The sequence below is a fragment of the Phaethon aethereus genome (genome assembly GCF_964289735.1).
Source record: "Phaethon aethereus genome assembly, chromosome: 3".
Classification (NCBI taxonomy): domain Eukaryota; kingdom Metazoa; phylum Chordata; class Aves; order Phaethontiformes; family Phaethontidae; genus Phaethon; species Phaethon aethereus.
This window is the reverse complement of record NC_138576.1, coordinates 78,292,014-78,315,873: the sequence shown is the minus strand read 5'-3', so window position 1 is coordinate 78,315,873 and position 23,860 is coordinate 78,292,014. Positions and strand designations below refer to the sequence as shown.

Below are 23,860 nucleotides of genomic sequence, written 5' to 3'. Positions count from 1 at the left end.
GTAAAAGAAAACTCAGAAAGAACCAAAAACCAAATAGGAAAGAAAGGTCTCCCGAGCCTGGGAAAAAGGTACACCTGCCGCAGCCAGGTCTAAACTGGGGACTGCTGAGCACTCGTGGCTGGTGGGATGACTTGATGCTACAGTTCCTCAAAGAGGCAAGAAGAGTAAAAATCTTCCTTTTAACTTTTTTTCAATTATAAGAAGGAGAAGAAGGTAAAAGGAAAAAAAATCCTCAGGTTGAAGATCCCACAGAGCAGAAAAGGGTAAGTCTAATGTCAGTCTAACGACCCATCCGGCTCCAAGTGTCAGCAGGTGGGAAGGTGCTCCCCACGCTTCCAGTACGCACCCAAGAGAAGAGGGCAGCATAGGGGCCGTGTCTCTCACACAGGCAAGCCTTGTAGGGTGTAGATATGGATGTGGATAAGCACCTCATCTCATGTGTCTGACACCAAAGAGTGTATTTTGAGCTTTAACAGTTACAGAGAAACACTTGAAAATGCAACCTGCATATATTTTAAGAGCTTCCAGAAAACAGAATAAAAGCAAAATGAGCCCAAAGTCTGTACTTTTAGAAATCTCATGCTTTTTTAGACAAAGCTCCTATCTCCTGATTTGTTTTGAGCTGACTCGGTATTTTTAAATGGTTGTCCTTGAAGATTGTAAAACTTGTTTTATTTTTTGCAGGTTTATTGCATAGAAATTCTTTAAAAGCAATAAAGTTAATCTCAATAGCCTTGCTTAAATCCATTATTACATCAATTCCATGTTGTGGGTATGCAGGGAGAAACTAACTGAGTAGAAAATTGTAAGGGATTCCTGTAACAATAGTTACATTGTTTGTACACATATATACCATAATAATAGCAGAAAAGCAATAGCAGCCTTGCAGTTACAAAAATACCCAGCGCCCTTTAAAAATATATGTGTTTATTCTGTGTTTACCCAGATTAACAGTGTTGTTAGGGACTGATACATTATGTACGCTATATCTTCTATCTGATTTATTAAAAGGTTTTTCTGGGCTTCTTTTCTTTAAAACTGTGGCTGTGCCTGATGTTTGCCGAGAGGAACCCAAGTTCCATGAAAAGGTAAACACCTGGAAGCCGAGACGAGGACTGTGTAAGAAACACAAATTACATTAATGACAGTGGTTTATACTGGACCATATAAATTTTCCCGCTGCAATTGGTATATACATTCAACAGTTTTATTGTATGTCAGTGCACGTTACTTGGCACAGCTGCTAGAGAAGCATTGCTGAACTGGTGTTTCTCTTCCATGACAAACACCTATTAAGCAGTCAGCATAAACTCTTCTTGTTACAGCCTCTGACATCACCCTCAGGGCAAGCGGACACAGAACAGCAATTGCTGAATTGCGTATGAAAATTATAGTTTTATTGTCTATACAAGTGAAGGTTTAACTCCGATTCCTGCTCGAGTCAGCTCTGTTATAAAGGAGCGATTCTTTCAGGGAACAAACAAGCACAGTACACCATTGTAATCAAAGGAACAGGCACTGTTTATGTATTGGAAAGCCTTGTTCACAATAGGGCTAACACTCTAATGCCCCAGAAGCCACTATTTTAGCAGCTGTAGGGAAAAAAAGCGTGACTAACAAGATGCCATACAGAGTCAGATACAATTTTTTTAGAGCACAAATGGAATCATCCCATTTGATACAACTCAGTTTAATATGCACGACTGGTAAGTAGGGATCATGTATTTAATGTTTATATAAGCAGTTTCTCCACCGCAGCGTTCAAAGGCTTCCAGTGTCTCTTGAATCAGATCGCCAATATTTTCACGCTTCTGCTGGCTGTAGTCTATCCCATCGCCTGAATTAACTGGTTAATAAAACAAACAAACAAAAAAAAACAATATTATATTAAACTTACTGTTATGCTTTGAAATAATGACATAGGAAATTGCAATTGCTGGTCAGTCACTGCGCCTCTATTAGAAACTTTGCTCTGTGACACGAAACAGAGCTGAATTTGAAAACAGGATGGTGTTGGTATGTCTTTAAGGCTCTGCTCAGGCTCTGATTTTGTATGTCTTCAAAATTTGTTTCCGTATGCATTACTTCAGTATCTAAGCAAAAGTCCTAATAAAAATAAAGAAAACACATTATTTTATAAGATGGAGATGGACTCTTTCTTGCATAGTTAATCCCTTAAGACTATTACTTCTTTATTTCTAACATTGCTTTCTGAGGACAAAATTCTATTGGTAGATGCCTAAAAGTTTATCTACAAAATGTGACTTAAGCTAGACTTGTTATGGTTTGAAATCTTAAATAGGTATTGTTTTGGGATTGTTCCATGTTAGACATCATATTCACACGCATATGTTGTTTCTGATAGAGGGGATGTCATATGGCCTAAAAGAGATATCTGGAGTATAACATGGCACTCATTCAATTTCTGCTCCCTGAAAGATGTGTAAAATTAAGTCAATGTCAAAAGGACAAATTATTGCAGCCCCTAGACACAGCGATATTTACTGCTGCTTTCTCCAACATGGACTAGCAAGGGTGACACACATTCATACACACACAGCATAATTCTTTGAAATGTATCAGTGCGAACAACCGTGACAACAAAAAATAGCAGAATAAGAAATAACTTCACCTGCAATGATGCTGAGAGATTTAAAAGATGAAAATATATTTAATTTTGCTTTAAAACAATATTCTGAAAGCCATCTTAATGTGGATATATTCCGAGACATGTAGAAAAATAGGATAGGAGCATAACGTGCTCGGATCAGGTGCGGTGTAGTGGCCAGGTGGAGCATCTGTCACACTGCTGTAGGGTAGTCCACATGCAATCACTCAGTGGTCTCGCTCCAGGAAGTGGTGGCAATGTGCCCACATCATACATTTAACATCACAAACAACGCCGCTTGCTTATTGACACTCAGCTGGTCAGCAAAGGATGTATTTGCCAGAACATTGCAACCAACTTCTCGGGTAGCGCTTGCCTTTCGCATCAGAAACATGGTGCGCACAAGGGTGAGGGTAGACCTTGCAGTGCTGCCTCCGCATCCCCAGGCCGACGGGGTGTAGATGTACAGCTGCACCCACCCTCACATCAGCTCCTAGGTCTAAGCCCAAGGATCTGGTGTCTGGTGTCTGACTTTGTCAGCAGTAAAAACTGAAGAACCATGTTCATGAAGAAAGAGCTGATGAGCACAGGTAAAAATAATCCTTTTCCTGAATTTTCCTGTAAAATATCTGATTGCACTCCAAGATAATTATGCGTATATCAGTTTTGCAAACTCCTTGCACACATTTGTGTTACTTTGCTTTTTGTAAAAGGTTTATACAAATACAGATGTGACATACAAGGACTGGGCTTCTGAGTGGAAAGGCAGTAATTTTTTTGTGAAGATTACTTTTAAGCACACGAATACTTTCCTGTATATTAACTAATTATTTCACTGACATGAGAAGCCAGGGTTGTGACATCAAAATTTACTACAATGAATTTACTGTAATGTTAGAAATAACAGATTATGAGAGTGCATAGAAAACACGAAGAGCTATTAAATAAAAGGATTTGCTTATACAAAATACTAACGCAAAAAGAAAAGCACTTCACGATTGAGTACAATTTATACTAAGCACGGCTTGCTCTTGCAGAAAACAACTGAGATCAACTGTGCCTCATCACCCGTGTTGCATGTGCACTGCCAGCACTCCCCGGAACACCTGGAGGTATTTCTGATTTCACCGGTTTGAGCAAAGGAAACCCTGAACCTTGACCTAAGTCTTGGCAAATATGTAAAGGAATTACTGACTTTCCAGCTATTTGTCTATTATCTGTAATTTTAAGCCTGCACACATGCTCTGCTAATGAGCTTACAGAGCTTTCATCGTTCTTTCAAAGAAGTAGTAAAAAAAATTGGCTCTCCGGAAGTGATGGTGGTACATTGCTAAGCAAGTTTGGAGGAGGCCAAAAAGATGCTGTGATATTGCTGGCAGCAGAGGTATTTTCCAGAATCCAGTGTTACAGTCTTTATTGTAGAGCAAAGTCTGTACGATAAATGGTGCCTTAGATGCCTGATTAAAAGGTGCCTAAGAGAATGAGGCAATGATAAAGGAAATAGTCTGCAAGGGAAGACTGAATGTGTGATGTGCAGACCGTTGTTGCAATTTTTTTCCTGTAGACCATCTGTGCTATATGAAGGTTTGTATCCTCAAGACAGCCATAATTCACATTAATGTCATGACACCAGCTACAACTGACAATACCAGAAAGGTTATGTCAGCATCGAGGTCACCTGGTAAGTGCTACAATAGCTACCCTGTGCAGTTATAGAAACTAACAAATCTTTCAGACAAAAAAGATAATCATTAACCCAACAGGACAACATCCACTAAATGGATGAGTCAGAATGATCTACCCAATGCATCTAAGGGTAAATACCTAGTCATAATGATAATGATGATTAGTTGGAAAAAAATAGCTACTGAAGTAGAGCGGTCTCGGCATGCCCTTCTCTGGTTTGACTCTATTTCCAAGTCAGTTTGCATTAGAAGTCAACTTTGTCAGCCACAGAAAAGTTACATATGTAAAGTGTGAACATGGACTTGAGTCAAGCTCTTTATGAAGTTGTCCTTTGTGAGGGAGAATAAATCAACATGAAAATGCTAGGAAGCACATTTATCATATCTTTGTCTCAAAGTGAAATGTCTGGCAAATTCAGCATGCATCAAGAAGTCTTTTCACAGCGAATGTTATTTCTGTGTTTAGAAGAAACGCACTGAAGGAATACTAACAGATCTAGAGATTACAATCAGGAAAAGATCTCATTTTCCCTGCCTGGATCAGAAAGTTAGGTCTCAGTCTCCTAAATCATGCACCAAGGATTTTATGGTCCTTAAAGTGAAGTGAAGGGCTTTGCACCTGTCAAGACCTGTGCTGGCTGATGAAATCGCCCCGCACGCCGAGCCCAGGAGTGGCACTCCCTGCCCGGCCGTCAGCGCTGCCAATGCCAGCTGCTGGAGCCGAGGAAACCCTGCTCAGCCCCTCAGGGACTGAACTTGGCGTTTGGCAGGGATCGGGGCAGGATGTGAATTTCACTTTAAAACGTGGTTTGTATTTGAGTCTAGACATGCTTCTATTCATGATTCAGGGTATTAAAGAAATTCTGGTGTTATTTGTATTCCATCTCATTTCATTTTAAAATTTCACCAGGGTAACACTACAAATATAAAATCGTATGGCATTAAAGAAAGACGAGCAAGTTTCTCTCAATGCATTAAGAGCTTGATATGGCAGTTTTGAAGTCCTGGAGTGGACAGGAAAGGTAAACCAACCCTTAAAGCTCAGTCACATCTATTCTTATCTCTGGACATTTGTTAGCCTCTGAAAATATCCGAAACATTCTTTCAGTTTATTAGATTTCATTTCAAGGCAAGCCAGATCTCAAAAAGGGAGTTTTTAATCCCCTGAATATGTCAAAGTATCTCTCTGTAAGTATCTCACAAATACCAGAGCTCGCTCCTGGTGGTGGCTGTTCCCAAGGTTCTGCTTCACTGAAAGCACAAATTAAAACCGGAGTTTTCATATACCTGTTATTGTAGGGGTGTCGTAGATCTTGGGATATTAGAATTTCCCCAGATGTTAAATATCTGTGGAATGCTTAGTGTTGGAGGACAGAATAATACTCAAAAGAGATTTCTGAAGAGACTGTGAAGGAAGCCCCATGTCCCCAGCTTAAGCAATATTTTTAGTCAAACTGTAACTCAAAGGTCATTCCTTTATTCTTTACTGATGAACTTTGAAGTGCATATATACACACACATAGATTTCAACTTGTCTTGGAAAAAGTGGGTCCTAGCAGGAATTTTTGAACTGCTACTAGTTAACAACAGAGAGCTCCTGTGTAATGGTTTTGGGGTTTTTTGGTAGAAAAATCAATAAAACTACTTGGAAAGATAGGCATCATTCCTCCCTTTTTGAATCTTCAGAAACAGAGATACTGAAAGGTAAAGTGACTTGCTCCAAGTCATAGAAGGGATCAGTCACAAATCGTGCTTTTTGACTTTTTATTGTAGATTATGAAAGTACTATTTACGGTAAAATATAGCTATGGTAAAAATAATTTTTAAGCTGCTCAGTTCATCCTAGTCAAAACAACAGGTATTTTCAGCAATTAAAATGATTACAGTAATCCAACATGCTAACGACTTAACAGAATAAGATTTTTACTTCAAAAAAACAACAGTGATGGGATTGTAAAGTGCAGACGTATTTCTTAGTACACAATTGTATTTACACAGAAAAGCCTGTCAGAGAACAATGTACAGTTAAGCAGTCCAAACTAGCATTAAAATATTTTGTGGAAAATTTCAGGACTTCTTCCCTTCTAGGAATCAGCATCAATACCAAGAAATAAATGGAAGCTGATTTCAGCTATAGATTGACATGCAGCTATGTCAGGGTTCACATCGCATAAGTTCACTGCTCAGGTACAGTTCAGAGCTTAATTAATTTTTCAAAGTCATCTTGTTAGGATTAGTTTAATTGTCATAAAAGATGTTGGCTTCCTGACCGGAGTGGAAAATGAAAGCCCCTGATGAGTCAGTGCGGCGGGAGGAAGGAAGGCTCCTCTGCACTGCTCCTCTCACGGTGACTCAGAACTGTGCTTTGAAATTGTCAGCTCCAGCAAGGATGAGGTAGTTCGGTCTCCTTGTTCATTTAATTGAAAGTCTGTGAAAAATCACAGGGTAAGACTCTAAAACCCTCTTGACTGCTAGGAAACAGGAGGACATTGCCAGTTCATTTCACTCAGGTGAAGGAAGAGCCACCAGGAGGTTGCGACTTCTGGTCGTTACTAACCCAGACAGAAAACCCCATGTTCCATTCCTGAAGGCTCAGAGCAACAAGAGCGCTAGTTTGAAATGTTTCTTAGGACACGTCTAGATTATGTGCACACAGAAGCGCAAACTGGCCGCATGCAGGCTGGTCCCAAAGCTAGAGCGTTGGAAAAAAGAGCTCATAGAGCAATTTATATTGGAAGTAACCTCTGGAACCATCTGGTCCAAATGACTTGCTCAAAGTCAGCTCCGTTTTCAAAGTTAGGTCAGGTTGCCCAGGGTGAAATATCTGCAGCTGCTTAGCGCAGAGTAATCCCAGAAGGAGGAATGGTGCAGAGATCCCCTTGAGCTGGCAGAGCTTTTCACCAGCCATTTCAAATGTGATGAAGGGAAGCGCTACTCCTTGAATAATAAAATGTATTTGGTGAAGGAAGATCTGCTGAAGTTACAAACTTCATAGGGAGATATCTGTTGATACAAAACAAAACTAAACTTTTGGCATAGTAACAGATTCTTACTTGCGTATATAACGTCGCTTTTGGAAGTTTAATCATATACCGAAGAAAGAGGCACAGATTTGGCTGAAAAATTAATAAAACTTCAATAACACACTGACTTGAAACTATGAAAACATAATTTAAAATAAATTAACATGTATCTGTCAAAGCACTTTAAAACATTAAAGCTGAAATCACTAATATACTTTAAGGAGACCAAATATTTGAATATGCACAGACCTGTTTTTTGACACTATCAACACTTAGACTTCACTGTCCCTTGCTTTACTTGGCTCTTCCTTCTATTTTTCATCACTACTGCTGAGTAGTTTATCACTTTACAATGCTACAGTACTGCAGAGATTGCAGAAAAATGTTTCAATACAAGAAGAAAGTGTGCATGCTTGGAATTTAAAAAGAACACTAATACAGACATTTCTGTTCATCATAGGTCTTAGAAAAAATATATATTTTTGATATAAATCAGCTAGGTATTATCTATCTAAATAAGATGCTTCTAAGATTTTCTTAATTCTCATTGAAGGCATTTTGCATTAGCATAAAGTATAGATTCTTTCTATAGTTACCTTCCATATGCAGCTAGCTTTTAGTTATTTCATAAATTAGCATTTATTTTATAATGTAAGTTCTGTTACTATAAATACTGTTCAGAAAGTCAACAATTCAGTAAGTGGAGGAAGTTCTCTGATTGGAAAGGAAACATTGACTGACTTATGATGTTTTACTAATGATGTAAGCCTACTAGAGATAGCTGTAACTACTTGTAAATTGCTGCAATGTAAAAAAAAAAAAACCAAAAGCAAAAACTAAAAAAATGAACTGAAAATGAGCCAGCAGCTGTTATCATGGTTTTCCATTTCCAGGAAATGTTAGCAACATCAGAAGTAATCCTTTCTAAGCCCGGACTTTTTTTTTTTTTTTAAATAGAAGTGCAAAAATGAAAAAGAAATCACAGCTTTTGTAACAAATTTTATTAGCAAACTTATTTGACCAATGAGGTAAAAAATAAGAGAATATTATTGTGGTTTTTTCCTCTATAGGTACTATAAGTACTTCTCCAATGAATTTAGACTTTGAAGTTTGCCTAAGTTTGTGCTACTGATCAATATCAAACAAAGTAGTATTAAATAATCTTAGATAAACAGCATGCTCAACACGGGAACAGAAACTGGAGGCTGAGATCTCTGTGACCTTGGTACACTGTTTACTGTTGCAAAATAATACATTAGGTCACAAATCATGCTTAAAGTGCAACAAGAGTTGCACCACTTATGTGAATCTGATGTTCTTCCAGTTGTTTTGTATGTATATAAGCTAGTACAAAGTAAATACTGGTTTTTAGCTGAAAATCATGTTTGTATGTGCAAAATTTGCACAGTTTTGCTGGACTGATGTGAAATATATTTGTTTGTCACATTAATTTCTCATCCAAGTATAGCACAATAAATACAAAAGGAATTAAAACCATGGGAAAAAATCTTTGTATGTGTGTGGAATAAACATAATTTATTTTTTAGCATAATTCAAAGTGACAAAGCTGGAAGTCCCAAAGTACTTTAATGATCACTGATTTCAGTATGAAATGTAATCCTACAACAGCCAGTTCTTAACACTGAGTTTATTCACAGTTAAACTCAAGATGTTTGACTATCCATCATCCTTCCCCACTGAAATATTTTTATCAGTGTAACCAAAATGCTTTTGAGGGAAAGCCCTAGGTTTTTCTTTACAAGCAAAAGTTTAGTAATCCATTATGTTGTGTTAATAACTGTTGATGTACTGTCATGTACTAATTGAATCTGTTGTGTTTAAATTCACTGTTCAAAATCATTACTGTTTAAGGACCCTACTTGGTACAGCTTGCCCATCAAAAATTTCATTGACAACTAAGTGACTTCAGTGACTGCTTTCATAACTTTGTGAGCCCTTTATTGTTACTGGAATGCAACCATATAAAAAATAGGTCAATATATTATCAATTTCCCATCAGAAGTATGGGAGCAAGTTGTTAGATAAGCCTGTAAGTTTCTGGATATGCCTGAAGTTGCTAGTTTTCTAGCTTTTTGGTTCCTTAACTAAGCGAAATAAGCAAGAACCCAAAATCAGCTGAGGGTGTTTTAGCAGTGATTTGAGAAGGGACAAGGGGATGAAAACTATGAATGACTGTGTGGATTTGCCAAGATTTCTTTCATTGCTGTGGGACAAGGACAGAATTTATGCAGTTGGAAGGACAGCTAGCACTGAAACTGGAATGTGCTATTTTATCCTCAAGCCAGAGAGAAAGGAGCACCCTGCTCCCCCAAATATCTCCAATATAGGGGTCAGGATGTCTCCTTCTGGTGTCTCTTTAAATTTTTGTAATATTTTTTAGTTTAAGTAAATTGAGTAAGCTGATTACTATTCCTTTCTGAGGTTTTCCAGTTGGATCAATGCATATGGTAGATAAAAAAAATAAATAAAAATTACCTTCCCAAGATAAGAATTTGCATTTTTTTTATGAAGAACAGGAGGATACAAAAATAAACACTTATCAAAAGCTAGTTAACAGCTATTCATTTTACTTTAAGACAAGCATACATTTGAATTTATAACAGCTTTTCAAGAAAACAGAAAAAAGCCAATTTTTATACAACTGAAATGCATTAGAACCATAGAATCACAGAATCTTTGGGTTGAAGGGACCTTTAAAGGCCATCTAGTCCAACCCCCCTGCAATGAGCAGGGACAGCTTCAACTAGACCAGGTTGCTCAGAGCCCCGTCCAACCTGACCTGGAATGTTCCCAGGGATGGGGCATCTACCACCTCTCTGGGCAACCCGTGCCAGTGTTTCACCACCCTCAGTGTGAAACATTTCTTCCCTATGTCTAGTAGAAAACTGCCCTCTTTTAGTTTAAAACCATCACCCCTTGTCCTATTGCAACAGGCCCTGCTAAAATGTCTGTCCCCATCTTTCTTATAAGCCCCCTTTAAGTTCTGAAAACCTGCAATAACTTTTCCCTGAAGCCTTCTCTTCTCCAGGCTGAACAACCCTAACTCTCTCAGCCTGTCCTCACAGGAGAGGTGTTCCATCCCTCTGATCATTTTTGTGGCCTCCTCTGGACCCACTCCAACAGGTCCATGTCTTTCCTGTGCTGAGAGCTCCAGAGCTGGACACAGGACTGCAGGCACCCCCAGGGTCTTTTCCGCCGGGCAGCTCTCCAGCCACTCCTCCCCAAGCCTGTAGCGTTGCATGGGGTTGTTGTGACCCAAGTGCAGGACCCGGCATTTCTCATACAGCTGGCCTCGGCCCATCGATGCAGCCTGTCCAGATCCCGCTGCAGAGCCCTCCTACCCTCCAGCAGACCAGCTTGCAAACTTACTCAGGGAGCACTCGATCCCCTCATCCAGATCATCGATAAAGATATTAAACAGAACTGGCCCCAGTACTGGCCCTGGGGAACACCGCTTGTGACCGGCCACCAACTGGATTTAACTCCATTTACCACAACTCTTTGGGCCTGGCCACCCAGCCAGTTTTTTACCCAGCCTAAAAAGTACAGCCTACAAAGAGTATGCCCGTCCAAACCATGAGCAGCCAGCTTCTCCAGGAGTGTGCTGCGGGAAACAGTGTTAAAGGCTTTACTGGAGCCTAGGTTTCCCTCATCTGCTAAGCAGGTCACTTTGTCATAGAAGATCAGGTTGGTCAAGCAGGACCTGCCTTTCGTAAACCCATGCTGGCTGTGCCTGATTGCCTGGCTGTCCTGTACGTGCCGTGTGATAGCGCTCAAGACGATCTGCTCTATAACCTGACTGGGTATCGAGGTCAGACTGACAGGCCTGTAGTTCCCCAAATCCTCCTTGTGGCCCTTCTTGTAGATGGGGGAAGTAAAGTTATGTGCAAAAAAGCCAGTGTCTCAGGTTATAGAAACTTACTTTCCTTTTTTATCACTTCAGTCTTCTGAAGTGGTGCGTGAAAGAACTGTATGTTGATACGCCAAGAAGGCACTCCTGTGTTCTGTGGCATACAGTTTAGTGAGGACATACAACCACTAGCACGAGACTACAGCTGAACAAAAAGAAAGTACAGCAGATGGTCATCCGAAACACTTAATCTTTGCATCTTCTTGTGTCATTTTAAATTATTAAGTTGTAAGCTGAAGGAAGAGCAATTTGAGGAACAGGGATATGAGAGCTCTCCAGTATAGCTTACTGAGTTCTTCAGATCTTGTTCTGATCTAAGCTAGTTTTTAAAATGTTATTTTAAATATTGGCAATTAAATATCTTCCTTTAGAGGACCCTTTAGCACTTTTTATTGATATTAAATGAACTGAGGAACCATATATTTCTCTGAACATGTATTTCTCCTGAGATATGTCAATGAAAGGGATGTTGGCTGGTGGCATGTTGTGAAACTGCATAAACCATCTCAATGGTTACTAAAAGTCAGCCATCTCAGGTATGACTGCTTATTTGTCTAATTTGCCATCAAGACTGCAGGGACTCAATTAGTAGAGCGTGCTGATACTGTGAGCTCCTGAATTGTCTGCTATTTTCATTTGTCTAAGAAGAACCACCTTGCTGAATTTGAAAAAAGAAAGCAACTGAACTGCAATGGCAGTTAAGAGTAACTATGCTGTTGATAATATCAGTGGGTATGTACAAAGACAGAAGATATTTACACATGTTTTTCCAGTAACCTGACCCAGTACTTAGACCACCTACTGAGATTTAACAGACTCACACACTCTTGCAATGCACAGCAAAATCTTTTGTTTTGTCACTTACGCAACTTTTATAAGATTACTTCCTTTGATATCCAATATAAAATCACTATTTACTATGCCACTATAGGTATCAGAGACTCTAGACTGTGTTTTTTAAAATGTACTCCTAACTTTTTCACAAAGGGATTGCAGTGTTGAGTTAGTAAAACACAAGCAGTTTAGTGACGCCTAAATACAATCGTTCGTAACAAAGAAGTAATTGCACACAACAGGCGTGTATAAAAACAATAGGATGGGAAATGGTTAGCATTTTTTTTGAGATAAAACTATTATTCATATACTTTACAATATTTTAAGAGAAAATAATTTTTAATATATGAAAAAATATATTTATTTTATTACGCTTCATTACTTTCATTCAGTATTTTAGGAAAATGGTGGGGTTCCAGTAAAAATTGTTAATGCAGAATCCTTTTTTGCATCCCATATAGTATTTTTCTGAAAAGGTAAAGAGCAATCATAGGCCCTAGGTATAGGAGGAAGAATTGAGAATATATTTTTCTGATTTACAGTGTCCATGATACAATTTTACTGTTGGCATGTATGACTATAGTAAAAAAATGTTGCTATTTCTTACATTGGTTATACCTGAAGAATTGCAATCATCCATAAGCACATAATCTCTTAAAGCCGTACTTGTTTTTACACATTTACTGAAAAAGACCTTTGAACTTATCTATTCTGGGACTATGTGTAGAAGTAAAACTGGCTTTTCTGTGTGCAAACAAGATACCTGACATGCTCAGGAGGGTAAATTAGACTCTGGTTGATGCTAGTCACACTTTTATGATATCTGTACAGGTGTCATCATGTAGAAAACATCCAACTGCTAACAATGCAGCACTTCTAGTTCAGTTTGTAATACTTTTCCTAATACCGTTTCACTTCATTACAAAAGCAGTCAACCTGAACAGCAAAGCTTGAAAAAGAATCTTTGCTGCTCAGGTGAATTCGTATTTGCTTGTCCGAAACTGCTGCAAATATCATTTATCTTTAGGCTGATGACAGTGTACGGGTTACAGTAAGTTCATCTCCCTTGCAGTGGTCGTTTGGGTGTTTGCTACCCTGACGTGTTGCTGTGCTTGAAGGCACAGGATTAGAGACTTTGTAATTTGTTATTCTCCAGCCAGTCCTGGCAAATATGACCACTTACATTCTCCAACATGTAGCCAGAGCGTGCTACATTTTGTAATTGCAATCTTAAGTTTTTATTCATCGTGCAATCATCTTACAGCCCTTCCAGCCCTGGTGCCTGACAAGCCTACAACTGTTCAGCTTCAGAAGAAAAATAGCTCATACACACACACACATGCACGTCAGGACAGGGAGGAAGAGACAAGCGAAGAAGTAAGTGATACGGCTGAATGCTCTCGGTCAATTCAGGCTAGGCTAGAGGTATAGAACAAACAGCCAAGAAAACAGCTGAGTAGCACGGCAGAGCACAGCGTGTTTGAATATTTGTAAGTTTGCATTTTCATGTATTATAATGAAGAACAAAAGTAAAAAGCTGTCAAGAAAATTCTTCCCTGGCAACTTAAATATGCTTTCTTACACTTGGATGATCTGAGGGTACACGCACACATTATAACTAGCTTTACATTAATAACAATGAAATGGCCATTCCTATGAAGGCATGAGAGTTTTTTAAGATAAATTTGAGACACACTGAAAGGATAACCTGGAAGACAGCATGACTAATAACTAAGTGGAACATATTTAAAGAGTAATATTCTTCTGCAGTTTTCCTGGGTTGCTTATTGCTCAGTGGATAGGGTCAGCCTCCAGAGGGAGGGGAGAAGTAACACCTTACAAAATTCCTTTATCGCCTCTCTCCAGCAGGTCACAGATGGCTCTGTCACCTCCTATGTTGTTTAATGCTAATGGCTGCAGTGAGTTTACAGGTCTCTGCTCCAACTCTGCAGCTGCAATGCTGAATGGGTACCTGTGGAAGCACTACCTGAAGAGTAAGAGAAAACTCTGCTTCAGAAAAATATACTGAGCATTTTTGGACAACAGCAGCTAGTGCAGAATGATGACTTTTGAAGGAAACTAGGGGATGTTATTTTAAGGGAAAAGAATAACATATACTATTCTCCATAAATTCATAAGCAAAATTATTCATGCGTCACCAAGAGATTTCATCACTGAATGGCGATATCTGGAACAGTCTTCCTAAATTACTTGTACTAGCACAGCCAAAGGTTTTTCGGTGCTTGACTGATAAGTAAAATAGACAATTCTTGTCCCAGGGACAAGAATGTGGACATGGGAGGAGCAAAAGACAAAGAAAAACAGAGGCTGAAAGCAGAGGAACAAAAGCCAAGGACATTAATTTGGCTAGCTAATTTTCTTAATCATGCTCCATAAAGGTTCTAATTTATATGAATATATACATTATGGATTAGCATAGTTATTCCATAGTGTAATTTAAAGTGTCACACTGGATGCTGATCAACATGTTATATCTGAGCCTGTTGAGTTTCCACTGTCATTTCATAGCAAAACAAAGTGAAAAGGCAGATAGGTTTATCTGCATGTCTGTAGCTAGGACAGCTCTAGTGTCTCAGCCGTCTGCCTCAACAGCCCCTGAAACTGCTGGTAGTTGTCTGGCAGATATTACAACCACTGTCACTGATCCTCAGAATCTTTGCTTTACAATGCCGAGTAAGAATCTCACCTGCTTACAGGTTTACTTTGGGAAATGTTTAGAAGTGAATTCACCCTATTAATGAAAGCATAAGGGCTCCTACAGGAATGTGTGCTATGAGCTTAAGTATTGACTTTTTAAGATAGAGAAGGTGAAGTGAAGCTGTTACTAGTCCATGAGAGGAGAGGTACCAACAGCCTCCCAGTGCTTGAGACCCCTCCTTTTCTATTGTCTTCCTTCCTTTTAATTGGATGGACAAAGAAAGGAGCCATCCAGGGCTCTCTTGCGGGTTTGGTAATATCCTCATTTTACAGAGGCATACATTTTCCTCTCTCCTCAATATAAAAAAATGCTGCAGAGTCAATACGTCATTTTAGGTATGCTTGTTATCAGATCTAGTGTCTCAGCCGTCTGCCTCAACAGCTCCTGAAACTGCTGATAGTTGTCTGGCAGATATTACAACCACTCTCACGGATCCTCAGAAGTCACGGAAGAAGGCAGGCTAATATAAATTTATTTACATACCCTCACTATCATAATATATCCATATCTAGCAGCTCAGATTGGCTTAAACAGGGTTTATTATTCTAGGCCTGTAGAGAAAATGGTACAATAAGATAAGAACTTGATTTTGTAGGAGAGGAACAATAAGAGCACTCACAATTTTCAGGTAACAGACTGACTTGACTTCACACATCCATGGAAGAGAACTGTGAAAACAGCCAGGCAGAATTAGAGACACAGGGCAGGAGACAATAACATGGTATAAATTTCTTACAATCAGAATGGAAATTTCAGACCAAGTTAGGAATTGCAACACTTAATATCTGTCATGGGGGCTCTGCTGGAGAATTGGTAGGGCTGCACTAGACTTACCTCATGGCATAAAGTAGGAGTTACATTCCCAAGACCAGTGTCCAAGTGAGCGATCAGTGAGTCTCACAGAGGTAGCCAGTGGGGAACAGCAAGCAGAACAGTGTCTAAAATCTTGCTTTTCTCTGAGACTCAAATGTTTGCATCCACCCTGGAGCTACAGCCCAGAAGTTTTCCTGAGGGTGCATATCTATTGCCATTCCTTTTGGGTGAGATTGAATGCTTTCTTTAAAAGAAACTTGTGCCACAAGACAGTAATGATATCTGTTTCCCATGGATGTACATTGGTTTTGCGCTACACTTCTTTACAATAATAATTCAAGTTTCCCACAAGTCTACCAGCTGAAAGATTGTATAAGCTAAGACCTGTTCTGACGTCTTGTATGTGTTGTATACCCTACCAACATATCTCTCACCATGGGTATAAATTTGGATCTCTCCCCTCTACCCAGATGCTTATTTTTCCAGAAACTCTGCCACTTTTCCACTTTGATTGAATTTGGACAACGAGTATAAAAGCTATGGGAGTTGAGGGGGGAGAAGACTTGCAGAACAGAATAACCTTGTGACCCATTAAGCCTTATATGATTAGGAAGACAGGCAAAAAAAGATGAGCAAGGGCAGCAGTGGCTGCTTTAATTTTTATTGTTTGAAAACCTAGTGGTGAAGCACCCTCCCAGTAAGCAGGAAACAAGTCCAGCATTGTTCAGCCTATGTGGTTTCAAATCTACATCTTTCATGATCAGGGAGATTTCAGCTAATTACCAAATTAGTTACTCATGGAGAAAGGCTCTTTTGACCTCTGTGCTTATGATTTGGCAAGGAAGAAGCTGTAAGACAGACCTTTTCTTAGACTATGAACTTGTGCCAGTGTTTTCAGAGAGGCCCAAAGTTTAGCACCTGAATCCAATCTTCAGCAGCTACGTGAGTGGGTCGATCCTGAGCCCTTACCAGTTCCCAAATGAAGGCTGCAGTGAATCAGAACATCTATACATGAGGCTAGATATTTAAATGCCTAAATACAGATTTTCATGAATACATCTACAGTGCCAAGTTTTAAGTGTTTTGTCTTGAACAAACTTCCTAACATATGGTTATTCTGCATCTATCTTCATTTATTTATGGCTGTTTATGTTTTTACAGATGTAGTAACTGATCTAAAAGTGACACAAGCTTATTCTTTGTCTTTTTCTTTATTTATAAACTGCAATAACAGTTGAAGATATTATTGTACTGCACAGCCTATAGAAATTACACAAAGATGGTCTTTCTGTGTTGTACTCACAAGAGGTCCTTCCAAATATTCAAGAAAAACTGCCATGACCATAAGGCAAAGTGAACAAACATAAATTAGATGTTAGCATCATCTGTAACATCGTAAGCTTAAGCAAGATATTACCAAAAAATAAACAAACCCCCAAAAATGTGAAAAAATAATTTTTTTTAGGAGAAAATAAATGGAGATAAAGACAATATTTAAGTATGTGTAACAGAAGCTTCAGAAAATGGAATTCAACAAAATTCCTTCAAAATTACTCAATATGATAAATCTCACGCTACATAAAATGCAGTTCTTGGTATCATAAGCAGCTATAGGTCTGATTCAGAAACTGTCATGCAAGTGTGTAAGTGATTGTGTGATCAGGACTGAAGTGTGTTTATTTATATCAAAGCATTTCTTAACCAAAGCAGCAAGCAAACAAGGCAAGCATGTACAAAGTATTAAGAAATGAAGGGCCTAATACTGCTGTCAGCTATATTCTATGCCTCACCATGTAAATCAATGAGTTTCAGAAGACTAAATGAGAAAGGGACTTAGCTTTTCTCTGCCTGCTACAGTGATTAATTAGTTTATTTTCAATATGAAAAGTATGAGCTATTTTGTTATCTCATAACTTTTTTCACAGTACCAAAATTACATGAAGACAACAGCTATCCATTACCCCTCTAACAGGAAAAGGCACACGTGACCATGAAACACTGTGAGACTTTGGTAAGAAACATCATGAGAAAGAAAATTTCTCAGCTTTGAAGTTGTATTTATTTATATGTAAGTTGTAATATCCAGGGAAAGCAAAGTTTGTTGTAATCATTTTCTTACATTGCTGCAACATGCGTTTTTAATGCACAGCTTTAACTAGAAATGTCTGAAGAAGATTCAGAAGATCATTACAGTTGCCAACATTTATGATACACCTTTATGTGCACTGTAACGTCACTGCGTTTGTATTGAGAAACCAGATCTGGAAGGAAAGACAAGGAAATTTTCCCATTGAATGATAAAGATGGTTTATTTCCATAAGCCAAATAAATCTTTGAGGAAACATAAACTCAAAAAATTATTGATGTAGAACAGTTTTTATCGCATCAGCTGCAGAATTCCACTGGGGAAAACAGAAAGGAGAAGCCCTTAGGCCACATTTCGTGTGACCTAATTCTTTCAAGGGTACGTTTCTGCAAATTTTTAGGAATTGACAATGCAAATGAATGGCAGTTCCCACCGTGATGTTTTCAGAGAATCTCTGCATAACCTCCAAACAGCAGACTTTGCACCAATACTACAGTACATAGTTTTGTTGTGGAGTTTAATTACTTTTGGATGTAAATGAGCAGAAAAACAATTATCACACACCCAGCAGAAGAAACGGTTATGCTTCTATAAATTTCTAGTATTCTCTGCTGTGATTGTCAATTTAAAGTTTCAGTCTATATGCTGCTGCAAGTTAATGATTAGTCTACTACATTTTGGTGAAATTGCACTCCAGTCAAGGGAAAAGAAGAAAAAAAGTTGAGGGAAAAAAGAAACTAATATTGTTAGAGTCTAATTAGAGCAGCAGCGCCAGTGCTGGACTTAGCTGTGGTGAGGTTGTCTTTCTATTAAATTCAATACACTGAATCCAGTGAGAGAAAGATCAAATGCTATGATTTGATTTTCATGGGTGAAGTGTTAATAGGAGTGTGGGATTACTTTTTCCTCATGTTGTGAAATTGTTTTTATATTAATGTAAAGCAGAATACAATCATTCTTCTCTTCGACAATATATTTCTAAAATCTGCCCATTTACTTTTAGAAGGATTAGTGCCATGCAGTTTCTTTTGGAGGAAATCACATTCCTTTAACAAAAAAAAAAATTTCTTTCTTTTGACTTTAGCATCATTAGCAATATCCACCAGAACTTCATTTTAACAGTTTCCTATGTCAGACAACCATTTCTTACTCATATGGTTTTAATTCATGCTGGTCTGTTTCTAAATGAGTACTTGCAGCAAGTAAATGTGCTTTCATTTATCAGCTTAGGTTTTTCATTTAACAACTTAAGACCACATTGTAGCTATAGTTGATAAAAACATGATAATTAAAAAATAACTCTTTAAGAATGTAATTGGATTTTATCTCAAAACAAAAAAAAGCATATCTTGATATTAAACTCTGTATTTCTCCCTAGAATATCTACGTATCATAATATTTCACCCTTCCTCCAAAAGTATTAATGGGCATTCACAGCAGCTTTACTAGCCATATATTCTGAAATGCTTCTGGGTTCACGACACATGAACTCACACTTGGTACAATAAGTGCTGATAATAAAACTTGTCTAAGTGTCCATAAATATATTATCTTGTGGAGAAAAATTATGCATGAAGCTCTTCATCCCTCCATCTACAATTATTTGATACAGAAAGATCAAAACCATATATAATTTAGATATGGCAGAATAACATTTTAAATTAAAAAGATCAGATGCATGGAATACACATTTTTCACTTTAAATTGTGCACAAAGTTTATTTGTAGACCTTTGAAGTTGATGGGAAACTTGAGTGTTTATTCAGCTGGAACTTTAAGTATTTCATACATAATGCATATGTTCCCTGAAATAGTTTAAACTGACTACTACAAACAAATAGTGGGATGCACCTCTCAAATATTCCATAAAGCAGATTAAAAATGTGATATGGACATCAATTCCCTAATGCTTCATAGTGCCTATTCAATAGTAAAAGACATCAATAGAATTTTGGTTTTGACTTTCTAAGAGAACCATAACCCCCCCCATTCCTTAAGTAGTCCATGAGTACAAGGAAAATCTAAAGAACGCATATAACATCGGTATGCTTTTTTTCCTTTTAATTCTGCTGTGCTGAGGACTTTCTCAAAAATTCTTTTGACAAACATCCTTAATATAAACACCTATATTGGCAGGAATATTTTCATTGGAGAATAACTGTGAGAGTCCATAATCTCTGATGTCAATAGTTCCATCATGGTGTTTATTTATCTCTAATGTGTGTAGCGTTCTCAGCTTCCACCTTTCCCAGTGTCCCACAGGAACCAGTTCTTAGGATAGAGTGGTTGTACAAATTCAGATTCCATCAAGACAGAAAATGACATAAGAAGAGAATATTCTGTTAAATTTTGCTAAAGCTATCATCTTCCAACCTATCACCTAATACTGAGGAATTCTCAAGCTAACTAGACCATCCAAGCGGTCCATTTGGATCATTTGGCATTCAGTCGTAGAATGACTGAGTAGTTCAAAATTTTGAAAAAGGACTTTTTCCACCTGAGACTGACTATAAAGCTGTATCCTAGCCTGCTGTATTATGGTTAGGCCCTGGCTTTTTCATTGAAAACTGCCTGAATTAATTACCAAAATTTATATTACTTCGATATAAGTACACCAAGCCCTGATTATTGGTATCCTTTAAAATTGCCAGGCCAAAGATGTGGTCTCTACCCGAAATGTGGAAGTCCTGTAAGAAATATTTTTCCCACATGCTGCAGAGTATATTTCTCTGTGAGGAGACTGTCATCCTCAGTTGCTCTCTTTTGTATTAATCATGAATCTATCAATCTGAAAAACAAAGCTCATGGGAGCAGAATATAGGCTAATTCAATAAAGAGAACAAAAGATTTCAGATTCCCTGTCAGAGGGTATTAGATTGACCACAATTCTCTCAGCTTTCAGGACAAAGCTGAAAACTCACTTCAAATTAGTATCCTCAGAGTCACTATACAAAGCAGCTAAGAAGAAGAAAATAGGACATGGATCAAGGTGGAAAAGGTGAGGTCAGGAGTAAATGAGATTGCCAAGCTATTGTGAGTCTAATTAGTTTTTGGAAAATACTCAAATCCTACGATAGCTAACATTAACAAATCTTATTTATATGAGAAGGTGCAAAATACTTTACCCTGGAAAAGTATTTAATGTTGGCAAATGTTGGTTTAATAGAACATAAGATAGGAGGGTTTTTTTTTAAATTTACAACTAAATAATCACATTAAGTAATAAATGTTTTGTGGCTGTTACCATAATCACAATTGATTGCTTAGTTGCAATGGTTTCTAAAAAGCAAAATGGTTTAAGTTAAGAAAATGTGGTATTTAAAATGCATGTGTATAGTATTTTGTATTTGTAATGAGACATGGATTATAACTGTGTAATTGACTGACATTCAATTAAAAAGCTTGAAATTAAGTAAAGATGGCTGTGTATTGAACTGTTGCATTTTAGTGCACTTCTGTTGGCAAATCAACAGATCACTCTTGAACTGTATCATGAAGGGTGTAGAACTGTAAGTTGAAGAGCAGAATCTGTAATCAACATGCTTATCTGTCCCTCAGAGCTGTTATCTTGAGTGACGCACATTTTGTTTCCATCTTTTGAACCAAATATAAACTTTAAAAATATTAGGACAAACTTTTAGATTATTTTTTCATGAAGTTAAACTACAACTAGCATAAGATAACTTCTTTGGAGTGAAAAGCATTTATATGAGCTGAAGATCTGGCCAATTCTATTTAATTACAAAAGGCAAAGAGTTTTTCCCAAAGATTAATTAATTTATTATTTCCTGGAACAACAACAAAAAAATCATGTTACCATCTTAAAAGCACCTATCAAAATATACTTGTAATGTCTGGAATTATAATATAGACCCTAATGAATAATTTATGTACTTGCATTGGCCTAGCAGGAAAGAAGGGTTATTTGAATCTTAAAATTGCTAGCACATAGTATTCAGCTTGGTTTCAGGAAGAAGAATAGCGGTGAGAGAGTGAGGGGAAAAAAGAACTTTTTAGATCTCTAGATCAGGACCTCAGTGAGTAGTGTGGGACAGAGCCCATCATTTGATACGATATGCTTCCAGTGCTGGAGATCGTTCCCTGGAGCTGTTTCATTTATAATATTGCCATTAGATCTGATTCACCACAGCCCATGTGAACAAGGAAATGGCAAGACCCGGGTCTTCAGGGACGTCTATAAATAACAAAAAGAAGAATCTGCATTTTTTCAGGAAGATGAAGTAAAGGACTAAGGAGGAGGTGTTTCCTAGTCCTAAGGTCAAATTCACTCCATGAATATACGCACGTCTTCTATTGTAATTAATGGAGGTGCAAACAGGTCTACAAACTGAATCTAAGATAATGCATCTACCATTTTAAACAACAATAACATTAGTATAATGCTAAATACATAGTAATTTGACCTTGGTGGAGATTACAAATTTGGCTCTAAATACAAAATACAGCTATTTGAATGTAAAATCACAGTTTGTACTCCAGACATATATTGTGATCATCCTTTTGCATAATTTTAACTGCATTTGTTAGTTATATATGTTATTAATTTATTAAAATACACAAATAATCTTTGACTTATTTTTCAGAGAAATATTTTCTTATAAGTAAAAAACAACAAGAAAACATTCAAAATTATTCTACTGTACACAAAATGTTATCAACTGCAGCATATATTTTAAATATTGAGTTTTTTTTAGTTTGGTACCCATCATTACTTCACGTTGAACAATTAAACTGGTTAAATACATTGTCTCTCTGTGAATAAGGAAATGAAAAGTACACTGTCCACATGTTTGTCAGATGTAATTGAATTTAACACGTATGCTAGAAACGAAATGTAATTTATTTTTCTAAATTTGTAGATCATAGGTTGCATTAAGTAGAGCCTAACTGCCATACAGTGTTTGGATTTTGTACCATTACATCTCAATAACCTCTTCTACTTCTGATTTCATCATGATAGCATAACCTCCAACATTTTGAAACTGTTTTTCTGATGAATGCTTTTTAACATATTCTTTCATAACTTCCATATTTCTGTATCCCAAGATTGATTAGAATATGGATTTGAACAAACAAAATACGTATCTTTTGTTGGCCCCAACCAACTGACCAAATACAAACATAGAAAAGTTGAAAACCAAAACATAAACCCAGGTATAAAAGGCCCTAAACATCAGTGAACATTGTCTGCCTACCTCACTTCTAAAATGGACTCCAATAAAACCCTGAATCCACCTGCGACTCTTTCTAATAAATATACTGACTAGCATTCAGGTGCATCACTTATAAATAGAACCCCACAATAATCTTTCTTTTCTCCTCTCTTTCAGGTGTATAGTTAGCATAATTTGATATTTATGTCAGTGGTTATTTACGTTACGGCTTGCTAGCTATGGTAGCAAGTTCCCATTTATATCTCAGCTAGCATGTCCATAAGTTTTTCAGTGAGCTACACTACCTTGGAAATACAATTTGAAATATATTTTCAAATGACAAACTGATAATTAACATATAAGAAAAGTGGACAGGGCTACAGTACATGATGTCAGTCATTTAGAAAATTTTTTGTCTTTACTGTTTAGAAGCTGATCAATTGGGCTCTACATCTTGGTACCCATATTAACTTTTACAGTCTTCAGTAGTATTAATACCAGGCTTTTACCTATAGGATTAGGTAATAACCAAGCTTCTAGGATTGTTGGCAATAGCATAAAAATAAACAGAAAAAAACCCTTCAAACAAGAGGCCAAATAAGACACAGGATTTTCTCTAAAATCCGTCAGCCCCAGAAAAAAAAAAAAATCTTTAAATATTTTTGTCTGTCCACGCAAGCTCTGGAGGTTAATAAGACATATAAAATTGAGCCAGTGGCAAGATTGTTCAACTAACCCTGAAGTTTTCCAAAAGACATAAGATAAAGATCATCTAAGCTTATTCTGCAACCACAGTCACCCACATGATGAAATCAGTGGCCTGTACAAGAAGTTAAATCAGCTTCTGGATGAAGGGAGAGCATGTTTCAACAATATTATCATGTTACTTCTGGACTTAAATTGGTATGAAGACAAAGATAAGAGAAGAAATCTAGGTAGCATGGTGAGTTGACACACTAACTGGCTTTTCACCCCAACAGCTGAGAGT

At 37.5% G+C, this 23,860-nt stretch overlaps 1 protein-coding gene across 1 annotated transcript in view; it reads right to left on the bottom strand.

Moving 5' to 3' along the window:
- Positions 1–1,685: 1,685 nt before the first annotated feature.
- Positions 1,686–23,860, bottom strand: part of PACRG (parkin coregulated) — a gene marked incomplete at its 3' end in the record, with an annotated part of 244,958 nt that continues 222,783 nt past the window's right edge. The window contains exon 5 of the mRNA XM_081998403.1: positions 1,686–1,846. Within this exon, the coding sequence (XP_081854529.1) occupies positions 1,686–1,846 (161 nt within the window). The remainder of the gene's footprint in view (positions 1,847–23,860) is intronic.